Raw genomic sequence first — 27703 nt, 5'->3', positions numbered from 1 at the left:
AAATTTCAAAATCTTGGAGTATTTAATTAGGATTTTCGAAATTATGGAGATAGGAAAAATTATGCACGATAAAAAAAACACAAGCATGGGAAAATTTAATAGTTTGCCTACCAGAATTTTAGGAAAAATCAAGAGTATTATTTTTGAGATAATTTACCATAAATTTGAAATTACTAAAGGAGGTTTTTGGGATTTAAGAGCATGGATTTAATTGTAGTGAAAAATAAAAGATCTACCGAATATTGAGAATTAGACACAAAATTCGAAAATTTTGCATGCTTGGATAAGAGAATATTTCGAAAATATATACAAGGAATTGATATATATATTTCGAAATTATCCAGTATCATGGATAAGATATGATAATTATCCTAGATTTAAAGTTTGATTCAAAGTTCAAACGCGAGGATAATACACCATCAGGATAGCAGCCAACCCCTATAAATAAGAGAGTCATGCCATTAGAAATTCATACCTCCAATCACTCAACACTTTCGAAATTTCCTCTCTAGTTCTCCCTACGAGTTTTAGAGACTTTGCTCTCTTAGTGTGCCGAGTATCGAAGCTCTGCAGCAGTCCAGATGCAGCACTTATTTTTTCGAATTATTCAAGGTAAGTGAGTTTTTGTTATACTATAATTTGCACACTTCTCCTTCGTAAGTGCGCTTTTGTTATGTATGTATTCTTTTGTAAGTGAGTTTTTGTTTACCACACTTGTTCTTTGAAGTGGGCTTGCGTTTAAAGAAATTATAATTTGTGTACGAATCCCCCTTCAGTTTTTAAAAGTTGGTTCGAGCATAATTCCTTGTTCATGATATATTTTCTTCAAGATTTGTCAAGTTATTATGTTCAAAGCACTGTTAGGATTCGATTGGTTATAGGAAAGGATTTTCGAACTATTACCCTTATACGGTGGGATGGTAACCGTTGTACGGCCTCACTCCATAGAGGATTAACATATTGGACATGGCCTCACTCCTTAGAAGATTAACATATAGGAGACTGATATCAGGAAACCATGGAAATGAGATGACTTTCAGTGCTAAACAATTATGCTATACGGATATGATATGTGATGACATGTTATGATTAAGAAGTATGAATATTCGTTATTATTCAAGTTATGATATGCTACGTAAAATTTGAATTCAAGTATATGTATATTTTGCTTCATGTCTCGAACGACCCCCACTTGCTAAGTATTTATCAAAATACTCACCCCTTACTTCCTCCCCACCCAGATAAGAATGAAGACCAAATGAATGAAGACGAGCAAGAACAATTTTGGGGACGGTAGAAGATCTCGAGTTATCCCAGAAGTTTTAAAACTTAGTTTATGTTTATCGCTTCCGTACTATTAAAACATTTTTAATCAGTTTATTTTGGTATTTAAGTTGTGAAGAAGATTCTTTTGTTGATTATGAGAAATAAACTGGTATTGGTATATACTGTACTGTAAGACTTGTTATTTGACGATTATGTGATTTTTGAGCAACGCCGGTGTCGACTAACCCCGATCTCGGGGCGTGACATTTAAGTGGTATCTGCAATGGGGAATATTTATGATATGCACTTGGTTTAATTCGAATTAATGCAGTAGCATGTAAAATTGCATGTTCCCATATAGAAACAGCGAGTTTAGTTTTCATAATAATTGGTCTAGCAATATGTTGTAGACGTTTAATCAATGATTCAGCTAATCTATTTTGTGTATGTACATGAGTAACAGGATGATCAACAGTAATTCTCATTGACATACAATAATAATTGAAAGTTTGGGAAGTAAATTCACCAGCATTATCAACTCTAATTTTCTTGATTGTATGATCGAAAAATTGATTGTGCAATTTTATTATCCGAGCAAGTAATCTTGCAAATGCCACATTCTGAGTTGATAATAAACATACATGTGACCATCTGCTGAAGACATCGGTCAATACCATAAAATATATAAATGGTCCACATGGTGGATGAATTGACCCACAAATATCACCATGAATCCGTTCAAAAACATAGGTGATTCAGTTTGGATTTTAGCTGGTGATGGTCTTATAATAATTTTTCCAAGAGAACATGCTTTGCATTGAAACTTATTATTTTAAAAGATCTTATGGTCTTTTAGCGGATGACCGTGTGTATTTTCTATAATTTTTCGCATCATTGTTGAACCATGATGTCCTAATCGATCATGCCAATTGATTAATATTGAAGAATTATCAACTACCATATTTGATTCAATTGGACTTATATGTGTATAATGCAATCCAGCAAGGAGCGTTGATAGTTTTTCAACTAAATATTTATTTCATGATTTATATGTGGTAAGACACATATATTTCTCATTTCTTTCATTTATTGTCTGAGTATCATACCCATGTGCATATATGTCATTAAAACTTAACAAACTTCTTTTTTATTGTGGTGAATACAAAGTATCATTTATCAGAACTTTTGTACCATTAGGTAACAAAAAATGTGCTTTACCACAACTTTTAATCAAGTCTACAGGACCTGATATTGTATTAAACATTGTTTTTGTTGGTTTTAGTTCCAAGAAATATTTTTTATCTCAGAGAATAGTGTGCGTTGTACCACTATCAAGTATGCAAACTTCCATGGGATTAGTTTCTTGTTTAGCTTTGTTCATAGCAGTTTTCATATTTGAACTTAAAAAAAAAGATTCAATAAAAAAAATTACTGACAATACATATGTAATTTATTGAAAAATATAAGACATATCATGATTATACAATAAAACATTAGCATATGAGCACATGAAAAATAAAATATTTTACATTTCAATTCCACCAATATATTGATCCTTTTTAGAGAAATCATTCAGAAAATCTGCAGCATCAGAATGAGTTGAATCACTCAAACAATCACTGTATTCAGTGAAGTTGGTCTCGTTTTCTTTTCTCTTTATTGACTCTTTATAGAGCTTACAAATGTGCTCGGGGGCTCGAAAAATACGAGAGCAATGTCTTGGAGTGCCGTATCTAAAACAGGAACTTTCAAATCGTTTTGACTGATTTTCATTAACACTCATTTTCTCATGATGTCTTTTTAGTGGTTGGTTCCTGACGTTCTTTTGAGATGAATTATAGAAGTAACTATCTTGATTGTTTTCAAAACCACAGCCGCGACCACGACCACGACAACGACAACTTCCACGTCCACGACCACGACCTTGATTTCGACCTTTATCAAAACCTTGTCTTTGAGTTTGATTTTGGTTTTCGGGTTTAATTTCATTTTTACTTACAACATTTACTTCTTGAAATACCGTTGATCCAGTGGGTCGGGACTGGTGATTTCTCATTAGCAGCTCGTTGTTCTTTTCCGCCACAAGAAGATATGCGATAAGTTCATAATATCTCGCAAATCTACGCAATCTATATTGTTGTTGTAGAGTTATATTTGATGCGTGAAAAGTGAAAAATGTTTTTTCAAGCATTTTCAATTCCGTAATCTCATGTCCACAAAATTTTAATTGCGAAATTATTCGATACATCGTCGAGTTGTAATCATTGACTTTCCTAAAATCTTGGTATCTTAACGTATTCCATTCATCATGGGCGGTCGGAAGTATAACTTCCCTTATATGTTCAAATCTTTCCTTTAATCATTTCCATAAAGCCATATAATCTTTTACAATGAGATATTAACATATTAATCCTTCATCAAGACGTCGACGCAAAAATATAATAACTTTTGCTTTTTCTTATGATGATGAGATACCATTTTCTTTAATGGTCCTATTTAGACCCAATGACTACATCGAGAAGTGGTTATTATATGACATCGAGAGTCCATGACATATAATTTTTTCTCGTGATGTCAAGCGCAACAAATTCGAGGTTTGTCAAATTTGACATGGTTGTACTATAAAAATAACAATACATTTTATTAGTTAAGTTCTAAATCTATTATTATGACAATACAAAGTAACAGATAAATTATAAGTACAAGCATTCTTAAAAATAAAGAAAATACGCGAGGCGGATATTCTCCGATAAATACAAGACTAGTGAGTATAATAACCAAAATAATTATACAAAATAACCTTGAAAGAACCATGTTCTTCTTCTTCGAAAATTTGATGAATAAAATTTTTAGAGAGGAAGAGTAAGTTTGGAGTGATTGAATGCGTTTGTAAATCATATTTATAGGGTAAAAACTAACCGTTTATGACCGTTACAAAATCTTTAAAAAAAANTTTATATAATAACATGATATTATATATTAAATATATACATAATAAAAATAAATAATCAGTAAAATAAATATTCTTAATTTTGAATATTGTTACCGTTTTTTTTTTGTAGCTTGGAAAAATATAGAGAACCGAACCTTCGAGTATCGTGCTGATAACGTGTTAAAAGTAAAAATTTATGGTAAAAAAAATCTCAAACTCACAAAATATATTAAACTACACACTTTATAAAATTTTGTCTACTCAATTGTGTGTTTCTTCACATATTGAGAGACTTATTTATAGATTTTTTGAAATAATTCAAAAATAAATACATCATTACATACATCATTACATACTAATTTTCAATATTTACAACTCTTATTTTCAACATTCTATAATTTCAACTCTTATTTTCAACATTGTGTAGTTTTTGTCCAAATTATTTTTATATTTTACAATCTAAGTTCGGATTATATTTATAATAAAAATAATAATATTTTAAGCATGAAAAATAATAATTTTCACGAGTTATTAAAATAAAAAATTAGTTTAATAAAATTAACTCATTAAATAGTCTCATGAGAATTTTTGTGTTGTGTTAAATTTCAAATCAAAGTCAATAAAAGCATGAGTAATAAATAACAAGGGATTGATAACCAAAATCACACATTTTTTAACGATCAAAATTATTTTATCTAACTTAATGTACCAAACTATATTTAGCTTTTATTTTTAATGAAGGCATGACTGCTTTGAATTATTTAATAATTATAATTTTAGAAAATTATACTGAAATTAAATTAATACTAAATCGAAAAATATATTTGAAACTCGAAAACCAAATTCTCTTCACTCCAAGAAAACTTAATAACATTTTGAAATGTGGACTTTGGTTTTAAGAAAATTTCAAAGAAATTCGGAACAGTTCCTAACTTCTAGTAAACGTCGTCGTCTCTTGTTTTCTTTTTATTTTTGAATTATGATGATTATTCCATGCGCCTTACGATTTTTACGTTTTCCTCTTTTATCCTCGCTATTAACTCCTCCATTCAAAAGTCAACAGTGAAACGAAAATTTCGCCGGCGCCGCTGATCGGAATACTGAAAGTCGTCGGGAAGTAGCTCAGATTCATTCTCTTTAAACTGCGTCCTCGTCAAACTCGCGGATCTACGCTGCAGCCATCTCCTCTGTGTATAAGGTGAATGTTCGCTCGATGAGTTTTCTGATATAAGAATCCCCATTTTGAACTGTAGAATCCCCATTTTGTAAATTCCAACACGTGCATCTTTGTTTGATCTTTTTTCTAGATCATGGGTTGCATTCTTTGGATTTTTTCCAGCTTCTCCTTTTGAAACAGTTATTACCGACCATTTTAGTTGAAATCTTGACCTGGATAGTCAGTGATGGGACGTTTAAGGCTACAGTCTAGCATCAAGGCAATTGAAGAGGAACCTGAGGACTGTGAGACAACCTCTTCCAGTATGGCTGTTTTGGCTTGTACAATTAACTCAGAGATAGGTTCTGTTTTGGCAGTAATGAGGAGGAATGTGAGATGGGGAGGTCGTTATGTTTCTGGCGATGATCAATTGGAGCATTCCCTCATTCAATCTCTTAAAACATTGCGAAAGCAAATATTTTCGTGGCAGCATCAGTGGCAGTCCGTCAATCCTTCCTTGTATCTCCAACCATTTCTTGATGTAATTCGGTCTGATGAAACAGGTGCACCAATTACCGGCGTGGCCTTGTCGGCTGTTTACAAGATTTTGGCACTGGATGTGCTGGGTATAAACACTATCAATGTTGAGGATGCTATGCATTTGGTAGTTGATGCTGTTACAAGCTGCAGATTTGAGGTCACTGACCCTTCATCTGAAGAAGTCGTACTAATGAAGATACTTCAGATCTTATTGGCTTGCATGAAAAGTAAAGCATCAGTTATGCTAAGCAATCAACATGTTTGTACTATTGTGAATGCTTGCTTCCGAATAGTTCATCAAGCAGGAAGCAAAGGTGAATTGTTACAGCGGATTTCTCGCCACACAATGCATGAACTTGTCAGATGCATTTTTTCGCACCTTCCAGATGTTGACACGACAGAACAATCACTTGTTAGAGGAGGCAGTTCTTTGAAAACTGAGGTGAATAATATCTGTTTCTTCTGTGGACCATTTAATAATTATTTTTTTCTGAATGTTTGCATTCTGTTTATTCTTGTGAATGCATTATTTAAAATGTCCCATTGCGATTTCTGTCAGTTTACCAGTTCCAAAATATAATGCTTCATCGTAAGTATCAGAGAAACTGAGAGTGGTTTATCATTTTTTGTGTGCTGATAAATTTATTGTGCTTGTGACTACATGTGGATTTTCTATATTTTTGTGGACCTTGATCTGCAGGGTTCCATCCTGCCAATGGACTATCTCTTGTTTTTCACCTCGTATACATTGAGGAACTTTACACTTTTTTTCTTATTGTGCAGACTGCTGGAATTGATTCTGATCATAGCATTGTTAGGAAATCTGAAAATGACACTGGAAATTCTGACTATGATGGCCAACTTGCTCCTGGGGTTATTAATCCTACTTCCTCTGGCCTCATCAACAGCCTGACAGACGAAAATACGATGAGAAGTGATAACGAGAAGGATGTTGTTCCATTTGACTTGCATTTAATGACTGAGCCGTATGGCCTACCCTGCGTGGTTGAGATATTTCACTTCCTGTGTTCATTGTTAAATGTTGTTGAACATGTCGGAATGGATTCTAGAGCCAATAATATAACATTTGATGAAGATGTGCCTCTTTTTGCTTTGGGTTTGATTAATTCAGCGATAGAATTGGGTGGCCCAGCTATTCACCGTCATCCTAGACTATTGAACTTGTTACAGGATGAACTATTTCGTAATCTGATGCAATTTGGACTATCAGTGAGCCCGTTGATTCTTTCTATGGTCTGTAGTATTGTTCTCAACATGTATCAGCATTTGCGTTCTGAACTGAAGCTTCAGCTTGAGGCTTTCTTTTCCTGTGTGATTTTGAGACTTGCACAAAGCCGGTTTGGAGCTTCATACCAGCAGCAGGAGGTTGCCATGGAGGCTTTAGTTGATTTTTGTAGGCAGAAAACATTCATGGTTGAGATGTATGCGAATTTAGATTGTGATATAACCTGTAGCAATGTCTTTGAAGACCTTGCTAATCTATTGTCAAGGAGTGCTTTTCCAGTGAATTGTCCATTGTCCTCGATGCACATTCTTGCCTTGGATGGCCTGATTGCTGTGATTCAGGGAATGGCTGAGAGAGTAGGCAATGGATCTCTTAGTTCTGAACCCACTCCTGTATATCTTGAGGAGTATACCCCATTTTGGATGGTGAAATGTGAGAACTTTGGTGATCCTGATCATTGGGTTCCTTTTGCTCGCAAAAAGAAGTATATCAAAAGAAGGTTGATGATTGGGGCCGATCACTTCAATCGTGATCCTAAAAAAGGATTAGAATTTCTTCAAGGAACACACCTGTTGCCCGAGAAACTTGACCCACAGAGTGTGGCTTGTTTTTTCCGCTATACCGCTGGACTGGATAAAAATCTTGTTGGGGATTTTCTTGGAAATCATGATGAATTTTGTGTTCAGGTTCTACATGAATTTGCTGGAACATTTGATTTCAAAGACATGAATCTCGATACTGCATTACGCTTGTTTCTGGAGACTTTCCGATTGCCTGGAGAATCTCAGAAGATACAAAGAGTGCTTGAGGCATTCTCAGAGAGATATTATGAGCAATCACCACAGATCCTAGCTAATAAAGATGCTGCTCTACTTTTATCTTATTCCATTATTATGCTGAACACGGACCAGCATAATATACAGGTGAAGAAGAAAATGAGCGAAGAGGATTTCATCAGGAACAACAGGCACATTAATGGAGGTAATGATCTCCCTCGGGAGTTCCTTTCAGAGCTGTATTATGCGATCTGCAAGAATGAGATTCGCACAACACCTGAACAAGGAACTGGTTTTGCTGAAATGACTCCAAGCCGCTGGATTGATTTGATGCATAAATCTAATAAAACTTCTCCATATATTATGGCTGATTCCAGGGCCTACCTTGACCATGACATGTTTGCAATCATGTCAGGTCCAACAATTGCTGCTATCTCTGTTGTTTTCGATCACGCGGAACATGAGGATGTTTATCAGACATGTATTGATGGTTTCTTGGCTGTTGCCAAGATATCTGCATGTCATCACCTTGAAGATATTTTAGATGATCTGGTAGTGTCTCTTTGTAAGTTTACAACACTACTGAATCCCTTATCTGTTGAGGAGCCAGTTCTAGCCTTTGGTGATGATGCAAAAGCTAGAATGGCGACTGTCACTGTTTTCACCATTGCAAATAGGTATGGAGATTTTATACGTACTGGCTGGAGAAATATTTTGGATTGCATCTTAAGATTACATAAGCTTGGCCTTCTTCCTGCTCGAGTGGCCAGTGATGCAGCTGATGAATCGGAGATGTCATCTGATCCTGTGCATGGAAAGCCTCTCACAAGTTCCCTGTCTGCTGCTCATATTCAATCCATTGGCACTCCTAGGCGATCTTCTGGCCTGATGGGCCGATTCAGTCAGCTCTTGTCACTTGATACTGAAGAGCCAAGATCTCAGCCAACTGAACAACAACTTGCCGCTCATCAACGCACGCTTCAAACGATTCAGAAGTGCCACATTGACAGCATCTTCACAGAAAGCAAGTTTTTGCATGCTGATTCTTTGTTGCAACTTGCGAGAGCTCTCATATGGGCTGCTGGGCGACCCCAGAAGGGTAATAGCTCACCCGAGGATGAGGACACTGCAGTTTTCTGCTTGGAATTATTGATTGCAATTACGTTGAACAACAGGGACAGAATCGGACTTCTTTGGCAGGGTGTATATGATCATATTGCTAATATTGTTCAATCGACAGTAGTGGCTTGCGCCTTAGTCGAGAAGGCAGTTTTCGGGCTTCTTCGCATTTGCCAGCGCCTGCTTCCATACAAGGAGAACCTGGCTGATGAACTTTTGAGATCACTACAACTGGTTCTCAAGCTTGATGCACGAGTTGCTGACCAATATTGTGAGCAAATAACTCTGGAAGTCAGTCGCCTGGTGAAAGCAAATGCTACTCATATTCGATCTCCAATGGGATGGAGAACCATTACTTCTTTACTATCTATCACAGCTAGACACCCAGATGCTTCTGAATCAGGATTCGAAGCCCTATCTTTTATAATGTCTGATGGATCCCACTTGTCACCCGCTAATTTCGTGCTTTGTGCTGACGCAGCCAGACAATTTGCAGAATCTCGTGTTGGACAGACTGATAGATCTGTACATGCTGTGGAACTTATGGTAGGCTCAGTTTCTTGTTTGGTACGATGGGCCAAAGATGCAAGGGAAGCTATGGCAGATGTGGAAGCTGGCAAATTATGTCAGGATATTGGTGAGATGTGGCTTAGGCTTGTTCAAGGATTACGAAAGGTTTGTTTAGACCAGAGAGAAGAAGTTAGAAACCATGCTCTTCTATCATTACAAACGTGCTTAACTGGTGTAGATGACATTTTCCTTCCGCCCAACTTATGGCCTCAATGCTTTGAAATGGTTATATTCACGACGCTTGACGACTTGGCTGAAATTGCACAAGGAAACCCTCAAACTCAAAAGGAGTACCGTAACATAGAAGGGACCCTTGTTCTTGCCTTGAAGCTCCTTGCTGCAGTGTTCCTTCATCAACTCCAAGAACTATCTCAATTGCCCAGCTTCTGCAAGTTGTGGCGCAATGTAATTGGTAGAATGGAAAGGTATATGAAGCTAAAAGTTAGAAGAAGTGAAAAGCATCAAGAATTAGTGCCTGACCTTCTCAGAAACATCCTGTTTGCCATGAAGGCCAAGGGCGTGCACGTACCTACCAGTACTCTAGGAGGAGATAACGTATGGGAGCAAACATGGTTACACGTGAACAAGATTTTTCCGTCTCTACAATCCGAAGTGTTCCCAAATCAAGATTCATATCTAGGTGACTGTGGTGTAAGTTCAGTCTCCAGTGAATAGCACCATGATCCAGATTCAATTTTTTTCATGATGCCATTCTCCTGCAATTTTTCCAGGTAAAGACTTGCCAGATTGTTAGCATTTGAATAGTATAGATGATGTCTAAAAATGAATGATATTTGTGTTTTTTTCCCCTGAGCGTGCTTACGAAATAGGATTTGGCTTGATTACTGTTGCTTCTGGAGGAAGTGTGTGTATTATTTCCACAGACAGCAGCACATTGCTAATATTGTACAGTGATATTGAATTCTAACTATGTTTTGATCTGCGGTTATGATCTGTTTGAAAATTTTGGTAGTTTTCTTCAAAAAAAAAACCGAAGCTTCACTCGAATTCTCACACCCACCGTGTTGAAATTATTATACTTACTGATGGTAGAAAAGTAGAAGATCAGTAACGATAGTGTCGTGCAATTGCGTGTATGATATTGTATTATATTTCAATATTTTCTTTTAGACTTGCAATTTTTTTGTTGGACATTGGGTTGTAATTTGAATTTTAATTTGTAAGTGGAATTTAGTACTTTATCTTTTTTGTCCATTCAACATATATTTAGTTGCTTATTATTGTACGTTTGACACAAAATTTGATACTAGTTAGTGCTTGCTCTAAAATTCTTGCGTTGAATGGCACCAACTGCCTATTTTTTGTTTGGACGATAGACAGTGTCATTAAAAGATGGTCTGACTGCGGTTTAGCGAACCTGAGTTGCTGATGGATAGTGATTTTGTAATGTAATTTAATGGGTGTCAATATCGTTATTATTTCGGCGGTCTTTAAGTTAAAAATAAATTTAGCCAATGCTGTTCTGAACACCAAATGAATTTTATGCCCCACTTGAAATTTTTGCATATTGATTTAAAAAAAATAACCATGAAATTTCACGTATGGATGTATCCGCTATATAGCAGCATCGATATAATCACATAAGATTATTATAAACCACAAGTTACCGTGCGAAAACACAAGTAACAATCCCTGTTCCTAATACTCTTATTGCTGCACTTAAACTAAAACGAAACTTGGGAAAAAAATCCTCTTGAGCTTATAAAGGGGAAAAAAAAAGGGTTAATCAATTTGGTGGGAAGAAGATTTCTTCGGACATCCTCTTAGAGCTGAATTTCTGCTCCACATCCGGGCTGACATTGAAAGCTGCTTGCAGAACTTGCGGAGACAATGCTTTCCATACAGATGTCCTTCCAGCTAAATGAGTAAATATAGGACTGCAGTACACAAATTCAAATTCTTTCTTAATAAAAAGGATAGTGATCAGGAATACGCTATTTGTGTGCCTTGTAGGATCGTAAGTCTCACATTTTGTATTAGCATATACAGCAACGTGGGGGAATAAGATGTAAATTCACCAAATATTTAAATGTATACTCACTTGGGTGTTGTGATGATGGAGAACCAGTCCATACCATCAGGATCAGCAATCTTTGAGACTACAAAAAACCTTGGGACGATGAAGAGATTACCAGCCTTTAGAGTTGTATCCAGCACACGCTTCCCATCAACACCAACAACTTGAACACGCCCACTACCACGAACAACGTACGTGACTTGCAGAGCTGAGTCGCATGAAAATCCTGGAGAACACATGGCATTCCCATTAAGCCTAACAAGATCAGCCCCCAGTCCAACCTCTCCAACCAAAGGCAAATTCTTGGTGTTCAGAACCACAACCTTTCCACCATTTTTTATATCCACATCTAGTGGAGCTTCTTCACAGTTTAATGCCATGCCACTGTAATGTTCCTTCTTCGGCTCTGGCATCTTGAAGTTGGGATCGAGCTTCACAATCCCATGGCCAGACTGCTGCCCAGTAAGGGTCTTCACAGTGCTTTCTTCAAAGTCCCATGCTCGGCCGGTAAACTCAGTTGAGAAACTGGTGAAGATGCCATTGGAGCCAGTCAAGAAAAATTCGGTGAACGCGCCGGATTTATGAGCTTTAGAGGTGTCACCGAGGAAGAGGATAACTAGGTCTGTGTCGTCTTTGTTGTACCACCAGGTGACAACTCCAAATGGAAAGGCGAGGGCATCACCCTTCTTGATCGCAAGAACCTTTTCTTCCTGTTCAGGGAGGACAATCCCAGCCAGTCCACAACCTTATAAAAATCCATCATTATAATCATATATACTTTTGAGGATAACAAAGCAATTAGGATAGATATTTGGCACCGATAAAAATATATACTTTCGAGGATAACAAAGCAATTAGAGTTAATATGGACGATAATAATAAAAAAAAAACAAAAAAACAAAAAAAAAAAAAAACTTACACACTGCCAACTATTCAAATTTTTAAGCCCCCAGCCAAAGAATAGATTCCTGCTAAATTCCAAGTAAAAGCTGACGTCGATATATTCTCTAACAAAATGTTACCAAATTTAAAGGAGAGAAACTTGTAACCACAAAATTAAAACTAAAATAAGATACATTCAACATATTTTCGTGATCGATTCTGTTAAATATACAGAGAATAACTGATCTTGGGCTAGGTATTATACTAATAATTTCAATAGCCCTAAAATACTTATACCACCACACAAAATCTGTTATAAACCCAAAATCTAAACAGACCGCATATCAACAACCGTGAAACAAATCGAAGAAACAAATCGAAGAAGAAACATGTATGAGTTGATAACCAATACCTTGAAGAACATAGGCAACTTTGGCGGAATCGGAGTACCGTGGCATAGCAAAGCCGTATTCGTGAAGAGCAAGCTTTCCGGCGCCGATGTTTCCTTGACGAAGCATCGGCAGATCGTTTGGGCACCAAGCAAGGTACTCCCCGCCGTCTCCACCGTACAAAGTTTTCGCCAACTTTGGTGTCAAATCGATCTCCATCTCTATGCAAAGTATGAGCACGAATCAAGTCGAGTAATGAGTTGATGCGGTGATTTTTAAGGCGAGGAACTGAAATATTGAGCCCGAATTTATTATACTCAGATTCTATATTAATAATTAAGCCATTTCAATTTTACAATCCTACAAAGTTGAAATTTGGTATTCCAGATCTTAATTTTCAACATCAAAAAAATATCCAATTAAAATACTCAATCTTGTTCAAATTTAATTCCAAAAAGTTTTATTTTGGATGTTTTTTTTATATATAATTTCGTAATAGTCTTTGCCACGAAGTTTAAAGGACATAATTTTTTTGACAAAAATTTGTGTGGGACGGTCTCATAGATCGTATTTTGTGAGATATATCTCTTATTTGGATCATCCATGAAAAAGTATTACTTTTTATTATGAATATCGATATAATTGACTCATCTCACATATAAAGATTCGTGAAATCATAAACATACTCTAATTTTTTTTCTTTATACGTGTAACTAACTACTACAAATCCCGTGGATTATTTGGATGCTTTTTTATTAAACAATTTTTTTTTATATTTGTAAAGCCTGAAAATACAACAATTTCAAATTTTACCAATCGCAGTTTTGGAGTTTACGAACAAAAAAATGTAAAATATCGAGAATAAACTATAATAATTCTTTATCATAATTAAAAAAAGTCAACTCGACAACTTAGAGTTAGTTTCTAATTAAATTTATGTTCCAAGTTAAAAAATCAAGGGAATATATATTTGTAGTTTTGGAAAATATAATATTCAAATATGTTTGTGACATCAGACTTTGAAGTAATTGCGCCAAAAACCTTGTTGATTTCTCTTGGTTCCTTTCATTTTAAGACACCTTTGAAAGTCAATAACACATTCATCGGATCAAAAATGTTTTTACCACCTTCCCCTAAGCAGATCGTCAAGATATTAATTCATAACCAAAAAGATTAAATAAGCTTCTTCTTTTCAAAGAAGGACTTCAAATGCCATAGCTGTAGCCCTGCCACAGAGAGGCAAACAACAAGGGATAGAAAGCTCAACCAGCCCATCTTCGAGTTGGTTGATCTATTCAGCAACTGCATCTCTCCTTCCCTACAATATTAATAAAAATTAAATGGAAATATAGCACTATTCTTCAGAGTTGAAAATGGCGAAGTTCATCAAAGAGCATGACTTAGCCTTTTACCTCTCACGTAGATAGAACATCTCGTCGTGTATTGACTGGACCGTATCAAACATTTTCTTCAATTCTATTTCCATCAACTGAAGAAAAAAGCTCAAGATTAAAAATAGAAAGGATGGTCAAAATCCAATTCACCTTTTTATTGATTTTCATCTGTCAGCACAAAACTGCAGAACACAACCAATAGGAGTAAATGAAACACGACCACTTACTTCAATAGAACCTTTCTTGGCAACATTTGTCCAATCCTTGGCAATAACACCAGACTTCCATTCAAAATCAACGGTCATAGTAGTAGAAGGTTTGTGATCAGAAGCGAAAAAGCAAGCCCTATAGTCACCCTCTTCGGGTGCATGAAATGAAAACATTCCCTCGCTGACATGGTCTGAATAGTGATAATTGTTTCCATATGCAGATCTAACCTACAAGTACCAATAAAATTTGGAGACATATAGATCATCCACATAAAAAAAACAGAGGACAAACAAGGAGGATAATCAACAAAAAGTGTAGAGTGCTTTTGGGATAAACCATGACAGTAATCCCTAAATAACATTTCCTAAGCTATCATACAACAACGAACAACCATTTAATTCTCAAAAACATGGTCTGCTATGCGAGCCTTTAACTTACAATGGTCCGAACCTTTTTTTTGTAAACCATAAACAACAAAGCCAAAAATTGTGCACACATGTTATCCAGAGGGAGATTCAATGAAATATTAAACAAAAGACAGGTTTTTACAATCAATTCCACGCATAGACTGATTCCGAACCCGTTTAAGTCCCTTGATCATGAAAGTAACTAATTACAAATTGATTTTGTATGTCGTCAAAACCGTTGTACACCTAAAACTAGCTCATTCCACACAGAAAATGATCCTGATAGAAACAGCGCACGCACCAAAAGAGGCAGAAGTTGAAGAAAATCAAACCAATTAAAAGATTATAAAACTTTATACCCAATATTTAACTACGAAAAAATCCTAAAATCCAAAATTTAAAAAGCATGAATACAAATATTACCCGGACAGTGACTTTGTGAGAATCGGGCAAAGGCTGACCCTCATTAAGGTTAACAATATGATACTTTCCGACAGTCATCGCGTTGGTCTTTATGTCTTCTGATATACACTTGGTGTGACTCGATTCCAGATCGAACCGAATCGACTCGACCCGAACCAATAACAAGAAACCAGCCACTAAAATCAAGAAAAGACTCTGCCTTTGAATTCGGGTACCCATATCCAAAACTAGGATTTTCAACAATCCAATATTTGAAAAAGGTCGTAGATTCCACTCTTAAAATGGCGGAGAGTCAAAACTTGAACTGGGTTTTTGCTGCTTTAAATATTAAAGTTTTCAAAAAACAAGCAAATAATTAATTTTGATTCCGGTTCGATGGAAGTGAATTAAGCCAGAGCGAAAGAGTTGTGCCACTGATGAATAATACGTTCATTCTCCATTTTCTGTAAATGGATTGATTTGTTATTAATTTTAGGTACTAGGATTTTACCGGTGTTGTAAAAAATAGGTGTTTCAACCAATTAGATCATTCCACATAGGATCAGAGATATCGATTGCAATTGTTTTTCACTTTAAAAGAAAGAAAAAATATTTGAGAAAATTATTATCCATGAAATACTGAAACCCCCTTACCGAAATAATTTTTTCCCTGAAATAACCTCGATTATTTTATCTTAAGAATAATTACATTTTAACATTGACAAGGTTGAGAAGAAGTCATTAAACTGATAATCCGATAAAAACAACTCTAGAATTTATTTTTATATACCACATACGGCTAATTTTATTGAAATTAGAAAAAGTTTAGCTTTGTCTTTTATTTTACACAAAACTCTTTATAAATCAATTTCGTGTGAAAAATCTCATATTCAACCTAACACACAAAAATCAAAAGTATAATTTTTTTAATAAACATAGATCAGGTCAACTCATTTTACTAATATAAGATTTTTATGCAAATCAAATCTTCAAGCTGTTGGGAGACTTGAGTTTTAGTTTGCTAATATATAGCTGGCTGGGGATTTTGCAATAGTAGGTAGCAACACTTGGTGGAGATTTGTCTTCATTTTTTTCGTGATCTTCACGAAAATTGAAAGGGGCCACTTGAGCAAAAACTAGATAGCTGGCCAGTGGAAGAGAAGATAAAAGGATACATGCAGGAGGATACCGGCCAGTGGAAGAGTTCATAATCATAGGTCATCCAGTCCCCAGGATGTCAAGAAATTTGACTGATTTAGCCTTAACAAACTACTTGCTATCGAAATATAACCAACAGGAAAGACAACATTGCGTGTCGAAAATGAAAAACAGTCAGCTTTCTCATCTTGCAAAAGCGGAGCATAACAATGGGAATGAATCTCCATTCACTAGTTCAGAGCAGCAGTCGGGTGAAGGCGTGGACAAGAAGTCTCCGATGGCAGCTGTCCAACTAACGGAATTGTTAGTACGTTCTGCAATTTATTTGTTATTTGGCTTTGATAAAATCAAATTATAATTTATTATATCAAAACATATTAACCATTACCAACTTAAACATTTAATTACTTATCTAATCTACAAATGATTATAATGTTGATAAAATTACAAAATATAAGATATATCGATTTATAATTCAAAATCAAATTATTAAGTTTCAGTTTTTTGGAACCCAAGTCGAGGCATACCAAGTTATTTTGGGTCTGATGATTCAAATATTGGTCAATCGGACCTGAAATATCTCTACAATTAAGATCGGGAACGGGTCAGTATGCAATCAAACTCTAATAAGCTGGGATCAACGAGTAATTAAAAATCGATTAATGTAATAATTAGATAATCCTGTTAATAATATTTTTTTTAAAAAAATTATAAATTTCAAAAAAATTACTTAACTTTATATATTTATAGAACATATCTCAAATAATACAGTACAAGATTAGTAGTAATTTCTCATTTTCCACGAGTTTAGCTATTTTGATTTAAAAGCGTCGTCGTGGTAGAGCGAAAAGAGAAGTAATTAATACTGTGCAGTGTGACGTCACTGCTGCTTGGATTAATTAATCATAACGTGCCGTCGTTATAGTTTCACCTACTCCATATCCCTCCATACGATAACAAAAACGCATCCATGCAAATCCACGTGAATACGATCGGGCAGCTTTTGATCCTATGTGTTAGTTTTTTTTATCTATGTTTTAAGTCTTAGTCGATCATTTTTTGTTTTTTTTTAAATTATTTAAGTTCTTTGTCTGATGACACATCAGAATTACAGATGTTATCATGATGGCAAGTCAACGTTGTGACCAAATATCGATAAGGTACTGGTTTCTTCCACCCGAGGATCTAGCTCCGAAACACAACATAAAATTATGGTATAATTCAGAATTCAAAAAACTATTTAATAGTTCAAATATATGTTTTCTAATCTAAATTCGAGCCAAAAAGCCAGCAGCCAACTAACATGAGTTAATAGACACTGTAAATTACTAAATTCTCTTAAATATTCAGAAATAAATGAGTTGCTGAAATAATTGATTTAATNATATAGTAAATGAGTGGTGCTCTGACATCCCATAATTAAATGTAATTTTCCCGATTACGTTTGCATGACGGGTTGGGGTCTACATATTCTTCCTCGATATACGTACTCTGATGAAAATTGTCGTTGCATGTTCCAACGCTCAAGATCTAAACTTAGATAGAAATGGGGAAAAAAATGAAGAGTACTTTTTACATATATTTCGGGGAGAGAAAAGAAAACAAATTAAACTTAGGAACTTTTCTTGGAAATACGAATACAAAGAAACACTTTATTCTCATTTTTTTATACATACATGATTAAAAATAATCCAAGGAACCTAGCTAATAACCCTAGAACATCGGAGATTCCATGGGAGAAGTCGCCAAATTTAATAAATAATCCCAATAATTGTTGTCGCCCTCAAGATTTTTGAATCCACTGTCCATGACGCTCCATACATCTGAGTTATAGTCATCAGAAACAAGGTCTATTGATCCCGTTGTATTCAAATCATAAGCCAAAGGGTTTCCATTATTGTTATATTCATGATGGGGTTGAGCTGAATTCTCTGTCTCGCACTTCGGCTGTGCGTAGTAGTTTCGTTCGGATCCAACATCCCATGCAGCTCCGTTTGCGTTGGACACCAATGCTTCCATTAAAGGGCTGCTATCAAACCCAACGTTAGGGGTCAAGCCGTAGACAGGATAGTTCAGGGTAGACGTCGGCGACTCTAGCCTTCCAGCCGCTGAGTAGAAAAAGCTGCTGGAAGCCGAGGAAGTAGTGGCGTGCTTATGTGGTTTAGTTGCAGCCCATGATTCGGCTGATTGCCAGATTTTGAGGACGTCATGATAGGGAACATCAACCATCAGAGGCGGCGGCGGTGCAAGTGGAGGAGGTACGTTAGTTTTACGTAGGATCTTAAGGTTAGACATGAATTTGGCCTCGCGTACAAGCCTGGCTTCCGCTTCAAGCCTGGCCGTTTCCCATTGAGCCAGGTGATTCAGATTGGCAGCATCCCTTGATTGAGTCGAGCCGCCTGGATTGTTTTTGGGCTTGTGAGTCATCGGGTCGATCCCCATCCTGCTCAACCGTTTCTTGAGTCGAGTGTTCCAGTAATTCTTGATCTCGTTATCAGTTCTTTTCGGTAAATGAGTTGCAATGGCTGACCACCTAAAAGCAAGCTAATTTAACCAACATAGACATATGCATGCACACACACACACACATATACATATATTGTATATGAACAGAATTGTGTATAAGACTTATAATTGTTAGTACCTATTTCCTAAGAGAGCGTGGAGTCGAATAATAGTCTTTTCCTCTTGGGAGCTCAATTTTCCCCTCTTAATATCTGGTCTTAGATAGTTTGTCCACCTTAATCTGCAACTCTTTCCACATCTCTGAAGCCCTGCATATCCAAAAGGTTTTCAAGAATTTAGTTTGAGCAGATCGATGACATCTTAAAAATATTCTGCGGGTACAAATCCTTCTAGAAAATTAGTAGCTCTTAAAGCTTAATTAGTGCCTATTTAGATCTCATAAAATTATGATAATCTTGAATCGAGTCGATTCGAGTGCGCTGACACGGATCTAAACCGAAGGTATGTTCATGCATGGATATTGACATGGTAAATGGATTAGTACCAGCTTTAGCAGGAAGGGTACGCCAGCTGCCATGGCCATGTTGTGCAATGTAAGCCAGCAGCTTCTGGTCTTCCTCCCGAGTCCATGGCCCTTTCTTCAACTTCATCTTCATCTTCAATATTTGAGATGAACAAAATATACGAGTGTTTGAGTTTGTGGTCTGGTTTGGATTTCGAAATGCGGGTGAAGGGTATATATAATATACAAGGACTTTATTTATGATCAAATCTACCCCCCTCATTACCATAGATAGAGCTATAATAGTACTCGTGCATGCCTCTCGAATAATCTCTTGTATAAAATTATATGCCTTCGATTCGTCTTATCAATATTTTCTGGATTAGCTTATCATACAGAATTTGATTAGTATATTTTACTTGATTAATGTTGTTTCCATGTTACAATCTTAGTCAGGGGATTTACTAAATCCACACCTTTTTTATGAGTTCCATCATCCTAAAAAAACGAAAAATTTTATACTTACAAATAAAAATATGCGTATTATTATAGGCGTAACATTTAAGGTGGTACGTACAATTGGTTAAGATTTTTATTTGAAAAATGGAAAAAATTATTTTATCTCGCTAATCAAGCTAGTAGGTATCTTTTGAGACGGTCTCGCATATCTTTATTAGTGAGAAATGTCAATCTTTTCCATATTTACAATAAAAAAAAGTAATATTTTTGACATAAAAATAATATTTTTTAATGAGTGACTGAAATAGAAGACGTCTCGTAAAATTGAACCATGAGATCGTTTACTTATGAAAAATTATACCTAAAAATTTATTTATTTATATTAAAAAAAATGAGGTGATCAAACAGCGTTTTCTAGGCCATTCACCCCAAATTGATCGACTCGAGTTATTTCAGGTATTTGTACATCAAATAATTAAAGTATTTTTTAAGGTCGCATATTTTTCATTCAGTTTCCCTTAAAAAAATAATAATAAGTAAAGAAATGTTTCATTTGTTACAAAATAAGGTGAAAATGATTTAATTATTTCATAAATTTAAATAATGGATAATTAATACACAATATTTCAACTGGTTAATTTTAATGTTCAGTTCTAATACATTCTTGTGACTAAAAATCATTCAAATAGTCGTGCAAAATAAAATAATTTTTTTATTTATTAATTAACTTATAAAAATTAATCTAAGAAAATTTAAAAAATGAACAAAATGTTGAAAAATTATTTAAAAATGTGTTAAATATTTGTGTTGAAAATGTGAATGTTGAATGTTGAAAATTAGGTAAAATTAGGTGTTGAATATTGAAAATTAGTGTGTGATGATGTAGGTAATGATGTATTTTATTTTTGGATTATTTGTAAAAATTTTCTATAAATAGATCTCTCATTTGTGAAGAAAATCACAATTGAGTTGAGAGAAAAATATTATAAAGTGTGTAGTGTGATAATTTTGAGAGTTTGAGATTTTTACTTTTTTACCGTAAATTTTTACTTTTTCACAACACGTTATCAGCACGAAGCTCTAAAAGTCCTCCATATTTTTCCAAGCTCCGAACAGAAGAAAAAGGTAACAAAAGTAATAATATTTATTTTACTGTTATTTATTTATTGTTTATATATGTAATATATAATATAATGTTATTGTTAGAAATAATAAAAATAATTTTTTCAAAAACTTGTTATAAATCCTGGGAGGATGTTAAGACGACATCCCACACTCCCGGTAAGGGATACGACAAGTATAAAAGCCTATAAGGTTTTTTAAACAAAATAACTTATGACACCTAATTATAATAATGTGATATGATATACATAATTATTTAAATATGACTAATATTATATACACCATATTATTACCATAAAATTATACAAATACATACATTTATTTTCTTATACACCAACGGTAATAAACGGTAACAAAACGGCTAGTTTTTGCTCTATAAATACAATCTCACAAATACATTCAATCACTCCAACTTTCTCTTCTTCTCTAAAAATTATTCTTCATCAAATTTTCGAAGAAAAAAAGAAGATGGCTTTCACGAGGTTATTTTTAATTATTTTGGTTATCATACTCACCAGTCTTGTATTTATCGGAGAATATCCTCCTCGTGTGTTTTCTTTATTTTTACGAATACTTGTACTTGTTGTTTATCCATTACTTTGTATTGCAATATTCATTAACTAATAAAATGCATCGTAATTTTTAGTACCACCATGGCAAACTTGGCAAAGCTCGAATTCATCGCTCTTGATATTACTGGGAAAAACTATATGCCATGGACTCTTGATGTAGAAATGCATCTTGAGTCATTGGGTCTAAGCGAGACCATTAAAGAAAATGGTATATCTTCATCACAAGAAAAAGCAAAAGCTATAATATTTTTACGACGACACCTTGATGAAGGTTTAAAATGTGAATATCTCATCGAAAAAGATCCCATGGCTCTGTGGAAAGGATTAAAAGAGAGATTTGAACATATAAGGGAAGTTATACTTCCGACCGCCCGTGATGAATGGAATATGTTAAGATTCCAAGACTTTAAAAAAGTCAGTGATTACAATTCAGCGATGTATAGAATAATCTCGCAGTTAAAATTTTGTGGACATGAGGTTACAGAATCGGAAATGCTTGAAAAAACATTTTCCACGTTTCACGCATCAAATATAACACTACAGCAACAATATAGAGTGCGTGGATTTGCGAGATATTCTGAACTCATCGCCTGTCTTCTTGTGGCGGAAAAGAACAACGAGCTATTAATGAGAAATCATCAGTCCCGACCCACTGGATCAACAGCATTTCCAGAAGTAAATGCTGTAAGCAAAAATGAATTTAAACCTGGAAACCAAAATCAAAGTTACAGACAAGATTTTGGTCGAGGACAAAATCGAGGTCGTGGTCGTGGTCGTGGACGTGGACGTGGACGTGGAAGTGGTCGTGGTCGTGGACGCGGCCGTGGTTTTGAAAATAATCGAGATAGTTATTTCTATAACTCATCTCAAAAGAACGTCCCAAACCACCCACCGAAAAGGCATCAAGAGAATATGAGTGTTAATGAGAATCACTCAAAAAGATTTGAAAGTTCTTGTTTCAGATGTGGTACTCCAGGACATTGGTCCCGTATTTGTCGAGCCCCTGAGCACCTTTGTAAACTTTATAAAGAATCAATAAAGGGGAAAGAAAAGGAGACCAACTTTACTGAACACAGTGAACCTTTGAGTGGTTCAACTCATTTTGATGCTGGAGATTTTCTGATTGATTTCTCAGATAATGATCAATTTGATGGTGGAATAAATATGTAAAATATTTTATTTTTTATGTATTCGTATGATAATGTTTTATAGTGTGTTATATTGTATTGTATTTTATTGTCAATAATTTTATTTCATTGCATATTTTTTTGAAGTTCAAATATGGAAAATGCTACGAACCAAGCTGAAGTTTGCATACCTGATAGTGGTACAACGCACACTATCCTCCGAGATAAAAGATATTTCTTGGAACTAAAACCAACAAAAACAACGGTGAATACAATATCAGGTCCTGTAGACTTGATTAAAGGATGTGGTAAAGCACAATTTTTGTTACCTAATGGTACAAAATTTTTGATCAATGATGCTTTATATTCACCACAATCGAAAAGAAATTTGTTGAGTTTTAATGATATATATTCCCATGGGTATGATACTCAAACAATGAATGAAGGGAATGAGAAATATATGTGTCTTACCACATATAAATCAGGAAAGAAATATGTGATTGAAAAACTACCAATGCTCCCTACTGGATTGCATTATACACATATACGTCCCATTGAATCAAACATGGTAATTGATAATTCTTCAATATTAACCAATTGGCATGATCGATTAGGACATCCTGGTTCAACAATGATGCGAAGAATTATAGAAAATACACATGGTCATCCATTGAAAGACCAGAAGATCTTTCAGAATAATAAGTTTCAATGTAAAGCATGTTCTCTTGGAAAACTTATTATAAGACCATCACCAGCCAAAATCCAAACTGAATCACCAATGTTTCTTGAACGTATTCAGGGTGATATTTGTGGACCAATCCATCCACCATGTGGACCATTCAGATACTTTATGGTATTGATTGATGCCTCCAGCAGATGGTCACATGTATGTTTATTGTCAACTCGAAATGTTGCATTTGCAAGATTACTTGCTCAAATAATAAAATTGAGGAATCAATTTCCCGATTATACAATCAAGAAAATTAGACTTGATAATGCTGGTGAATTTACTTCCCAGACTTTCAATGATTATTGTATGTCTATGGGAATCATTGTTGAGCATCCTGTTGCTCATGTACATACTCAAAATGGATTGGCTGAATCATTGATTAAACGTCTGCAAATGATTGCTAGACCAATGATTATGAAAACAAAGCTCCCTATTTCTATATGGGGACATGCAATTTTACATGCTGCTTCATTAATTCGCATCAGACCAAGTGCATATCATAAATACTCCCCATTGCAGCTTGCATTTGGTAAAGAACCAGACATTTCTCATCTGAGAATTTTTGGATGTATGGTGTATGTGCCTATTGCACCACCTCAACGAAAGAAAATGGGACCTCAAAGAAAGATTGGAATTTATATTGGTTATGATAGTCCATCGATCATTCGATATCTTGAACCACAGACAGGCGACGTGTTCACAGCACGTTTTGCTGATTGTCATTTTAATGAGGAAATCTTCCCAATGTTAGGGGGAGAACAGAAACATACCGAAAAAGAAATTACATGGTATGTATCATCATTGTTACATCTGGATCCAAGAACAAAACAATGTGAAAAAGATGTACAGCAAATTGTGCACTTGCAAAGAATAGCAAATCAAATACCAGATGCATTTGCAGACACAAAAGGGGTAACTAAATCATATATACATGCTGCAAATGCCCCTGCTCGAATTGAAATTCCGAAGAAACAAATTGAAGATAGTCATGATGTCATTAAACGCCTGAAGCGTGGAAGGCCAGTTGGTTCCAAGGATAAAAATCCTCGAAAAAGAAAATTCATAGAGAAACACAATGATCACAAAATAGAGAATGATGTTCCTGAAGAAACACATAATGATCACAAAATAGAGAATGATGTTCCTGAAGAAACACATGATGATGAAAATGTTTTGTCAGAACCACAAACTGACGAGAATCATGAAATCTCTATCAATTATATTAATACTGGAAAAATATGGAACCGAAAAGATATAGAAGAAATTGATGATATATTTTCTTATAATGTGGCAATCGACATCATAAATGATAATGAAGATCATGAACCAAAATCTTTTGGTGAATGTAAAAATCGGCAGGATTGGATAAAATGGAAAGATGCCATCCAGGTTGAATTGGATTCGCTAAATAAACGTAATGTTTTTGGACCTATAGTCCTTACACCTGAAGGTGTAAAACCTGTTGGATACAAATGGGTTTTTATTCGAAAGCGAAATGAGAAAAATGAAATAGTAAGATATAAAGCTCGACTTGTTGCACAAGGTTTTTCTCAAAGGCCTGGAATTGATTATGAAGAAACGTATTCTCCTGTGATGGATGCAATTACGTTTCGGTATTTGATTAGCTTGGCAGTATCTGAAAATTTAGAAATGCGTCTTATGGATGTTGTTACAGCCTACTTATATGGATCACTTGATAGTAATATATATATGAAAATCCCTGAAGGATTTAAGATGCCTGAAGCACAAAGTTCAAAACCCAGAGAATGTTATTCTGTGAAATTACTAAGATCATTATATGGGTTGAAGCAATCCGGCAGAATGTGGTATAATAGGCTAAGTGATCACTTGATGAAAAAGGGATATGTAAATAATTCAATATGCCCTTGTGTTTTCATTAAGAAAACAACATCCGGATGCGTAATTATTGCTGTATATGTTGATGATTTAAACATCATTGGAACAAATAAGGAAATTCAAGAAGTTGTGTCATACTTGAAAGAAGAATTTGAAATGAAGGATCTTGGAAAAACCAAGTATTGTCTGGGTTTACAAATTGAACAAAAAGAATGTGGAATATTTGTTCACCAGACAAATTATACAGAAAAGATCCTTAAACGTTTTAATATGGACAAATCAAATCCTTTAAGTACTCCAATGGTTGTTAGATCATTAAACATAGAAAAGGATCCATTCCGTCCATGTGAAGATGATGAAGATATTCTTGGTCCAGAAGTACCATATCTAAGTGCTATCGGTGCCCTTATGTATCTTACAAATTGTACAAGGCCTGATATATCTTTTGCCGTAAATTTATTGGCAAGATTTAGCACATATCCAACAAAGAGACATTGGAACGGAATTAAACATATATTCCGTTATCTACGAGGAACGACAGACTTGGGACTTTTGTATTCAAAAGATGCTAATCCAAGTATAATTGGTTATGCCGATGCTGGATACTTATCTGATCCACACAAAGCACGTTCTCAAACTGGATATGTATTTACTCGTGGAGGCACTGCAATTTCTTGGCGTTCACAGAAACAAACACTTGTAACAACTTCATCAAATCATGCCGAGATTATTGCACTACATGAAGCAAGCCGTGAATGTGTGTGGTTAAAATCAATGACTCAACATATCCAAATCTCATGCGGATTATCATTCGACGAGAAGCCTGTGATACTATATGAAGATAATGCTGCATGTGTTGCTCAAATGAAAGAAGGATACATAAAAAGCGACAGAACTAAACATATTCCTCCTAAGTTCTTCGCATTCACCAAGGAGCTTGAGAAGAATAAATGTATTGATGTTCGTCACATTCAATCAAGTGAAAACTCATCAGATCTCTTCACAAAGGCACTTCCTACGACAATATTCAGAAAGCACATATATAATATTGGGATGCGCAATCTACGAAATTTGTGAAGAATTGTTCGTGTCAACATGAGGGGGAGTTTACGTGACTGCACTCTTTTTCCCTTACTATGGTTTTTATCCCAATGGGTTTTTCCTAGTAAGGTTTTTAACGAGGCAGTATAAAAACACGTAATGTATACAATCATTATGATCATCATCACAAGGGGGAGTGTTGAAAAATTATTTAAAAATGTGTTAAATATTTGTGTTGAAAATGTGAATGTTGAATGTTGAAAATTAGGTAAAATTAGGTGTTGAATATTGAAAATTAGTGTGTGATGATGTAGGTAATGATGTATTTTATTTTTGGATTATTTGTAAAAATTTTCTATAAATATATCTCTCATTTGTGAAGAAAATAACAATTGAGTTGAGAGAAAAATATTATAAAGTGTGTAGTGTGATAATTTTGAGAGTTTGAGATTTTTACTTTTTTACCGTAAATTTTTACTTTTTCACAACACAAAATAATTTTATTAGAGTCAAATTTGTTCAAGAGAGAATTATTGTGAGGACAATGGAAAAATTTACGAACTTGTGACGTCACACCTCGTAAGAGTCCTTAACGATCGAGTACATTACTTTTCATTAATAATAATTGTGGGCACCGTCCTTTTTGGCAATAATAGCAGTAATAAAATCCAGGGCCACATACATGAGTTGGCCATTTTTTTAAAAGGAAATTACGAAATCAAGCAAAAAAAAATTTATAAGAAAATATATAAATTGATAGACTGTCTCTCAAAGCAAGGCTCCTGGACAATATAGCAAAATACTTTGGGTTATAGGAGTGGAAGCAGCTGATGATCATCCTGGATCAAGAAGTCAGTGAGGATGGTTTGTTGGAAGGAAAAGATCTAGGCTTGCTATCGAATGAGGACTAGCTAGGGAAATATAAAAGGCTCCATGAAAAGGATGGAAAATATACTTCTTTGACACATACAAGAATTAGAGGACTCCACATATGCAGACGAGAGTGAGAAGAGAAGAGAAGAAAAAAACAGAGCGCGCGAGAAACTTGAAAAAAGAGATTTTCTGTGTGTTCATTATCATCTTGTACAAAACTTGTGATCAATAAATAGATTTAAGTTGTACTCCCGTGGATGTAATCCTAAAGGCTGAACCATGTAATCTCTCCTCAGTTTCTTTCTCTTTTGCTTTATTGACGATTCCGATTTCTATATACATGCAAATACTGCACGTTCACGTTTTCACATACCGACCACAAGAGAGCTGAAGGAGTACTCTGGTTCAGATTGATTGAAGTGATTAATTCTTTAACACTATCTAGCCCTTGCAATTTCGGTATATATAT

At 34.9% G+C, this 27703-nt stretch overlaps 4 protein-coding genes across 5 annotated transcripts; 1 reads left to right on the top strand and 3 right to left on the bottom strand.

Annotated features, from left to right (window-relative positions):
• The first annotated feature begins 5184 nt into the window (after positions 1–5184).
• On the top strand, positions 5185–10807 carry LOC140956932 (ARF guanine-nucleotide exchange factor GNOM-like). Of its 2 annotated transcripts, none has more exons than XM_073413889.1 (3): positions 5185–5396; positions 5538–6336; positions 6678–10807. In XM_073413889.1, the coding sequence occupies exons 2-3, from the start codon at positions 5602–5604 to the stop codon at positions 10278–10280; spliced, it is 4338 nt and encodes a 1445-aa protein (XP_073269990.1). In that variant the 5' UTR covers positions 5185–5396; positions 5538–5601; the 3' UTR covers positions 10281–10807. The 2 variants fall into 2 exon arrangements, with proteins under 2 accessions (XP_073269990.1, XP_073269991.1); XM_073413890.1 differs by having other exon boundaries at positions 5506–6336.
• A 392-nt stretch (positions 10808–11199) lies between these two features.
• LOC140958102 (13S globulin seed storage protein-like) lies at positions 11200–13222 on the bottom strand. The gene is made up of 3 exons (XM_073415497.1): positions 12938–13222; positions 11668–12388; positions 11200–11503 (listed from the first exon to the last, which is right to left on the bottom strand). The coding sequence occupies exons 1-3, from the start codon at positions 13131–13133 to the stop codon at positions 11353–11355; spliced, it is 1068 nt and encodes a 355-aa protein (XP_073271598.1). The 5' UTR covers positions 13134–13222; the 3' UTR covers positions 11200–11352.
• Positions 13223–13904: 682 nt separating this feature from the next.
• LOC140957482 (transmembrane emp24 domain-containing protein p24delta7-like) lies at positions 13905–15793 on the bottom strand. The gene is made up of 4 exons (XM_073414767.1): positions 15349–15793; positions 14536–14745; positions 14327–14403; positions 13905–14232 (listed from the first exon to the last, which is right to left on the bottom strand). Exons 1-4 carry the CDS (start codon positions 15565–15567, stop codon positions 14088–14090), a joined length of 651 nt encoding a protein of 216 aa, XP_073270868.1. The 5' UTR covers positions 15568–15793; the 3' UTR covers positions 13905–14087.
• Positions 15794–18111: 2318 nt separating this feature from the next.
• Positions 18112–19646, bottom strand: LOC140957824 (transcription factor MYB16-like). Its single transcript, XM_073415215.1, has 3 exons — positions 19496–19646; positions 19130–19259; positions 18112–19018 (listed from the first exon to the last, which is right to left on the bottom strand). The coding sequence occupies exons 1-3, from the start codon at positions 19605–19607 to the stop codon at positions 18199–18201; spliced, it is 1062 nt and encodes a 353-aa protein (XP_073271316.1). The 5' UTR covers positions 19608–19646; the 3' UTR covers positions 18112–18198.
• Positions 19647–27703: the final 8057 nt, after the last annotated feature.

The sequence above is a fragment of the Primulina huaijiensis genome, chromosome 14 (assembly GCF_012295235.1).
Source record: "Primulina huaijiensis isolate GDHJ02 chromosome 14, ASM1229523v2, whole genome shotgun sequence".
NCBI classification, from domain to species: domain Eukaryota; kingdom Viridiplantae; phylum Streptophyta; class Magnoliopsida; order Lamiales; family Gesneriaceae; genus Primulina; species Primulina huaijiensis.
This window is presented reverse-complemented; position numbering and strand designations above follow the sequence as displayed.

What these genes read in the sequence shown, in the direction of transcription:
- LOC140957482 (XM_073414767.1), bottom strand. Translation starts at nt 15,567, where the DNA reads ATGGGTACCCGAATTCAAAGGCAGAGTCTTTTCTTGATTTTAGTGGCT. An exon ending in CTCACAAAGTCACTGTCCGG is followed by an intron (nt 14,746 to 15,348) that starts GTAATATTTGTA and finishes TGGTACTTGTAG; the next exon opens with GTTAGATCTGCATATGGAAA. An exon ending in ATGTTCTATCTACGTGAGAG is followed by an intron (nt 14,233 to 14,326) that starts GTAAAAGGCTAA and finishes TTAATATTGTAG; the next exon opens with GGAAGGAGAGATGCAGTTGC.
- LOC140956932 (XM_073413889.1), top strand. Translation starts at nt 5,602, where the DNA reads ATGGGACGTTTAAGGCTACAGTCTAGCATCAAGGCAATTGAAGAGGAA. An exon ending in GCAGTTCTTTGAAAACTGAG is followed by an intron (nt 6,337 to 6,677) that starts GTGAATAATATC and finishes CTTATTGTGCAG; the next exon opens with ACTGCTGGAATTGATTCTGA.
- LOC140957824 (XM_073415215.1), bottom strand. Translation starts at nt 19,607, where the DNA reads ATGAAGATGAAGTTGAAGAAAGGGCCATGGACTCGGGAGGAAGACCAG. An exon ending in TACCCTTCCTGCTAAAGCTG is followed by an intron (nt 19,260 to 19,495) that starts GTACTAATCCAT and finishes TTGGATATGCAG; the next exon opens with GGCTTCAGAGATGTGGAAAG. An exon ending in CACGCTCTCTTAGGAAATAG is followed by an intron (nt 19,019 to 19,129) that starts GTACTAACAATT and finishes GCTTGCTTTTAG; the next exon opens with GTGGTCAGCCATTGCAACTC.
- LOC140958102 (XM_073415497.1), bottom strand. Translation starts at nt 13,133, where the DNA reads ATGGAGATCGATTTGACACCAAAGTTGGCGAAAACTTTGTACGGTGGA. An exon ending in AGTTGCCTATGTTCTTCAAG is followed by an intron (nt 12,389 to 12,937) that starts GTATTGGTTATC and finishes GATTTTTATAAG; the next exon opens with GTTGTGGACTGGCTGGGATT. An exon ending in TCCATCATCACAACACCCAA is followed by an intron (nt 11,504 to 11,667) that starts GTGAGTATACAT and finishes TGTGTACTGCAG; the next exon opens with TCCTATATTTACTCATTTAG.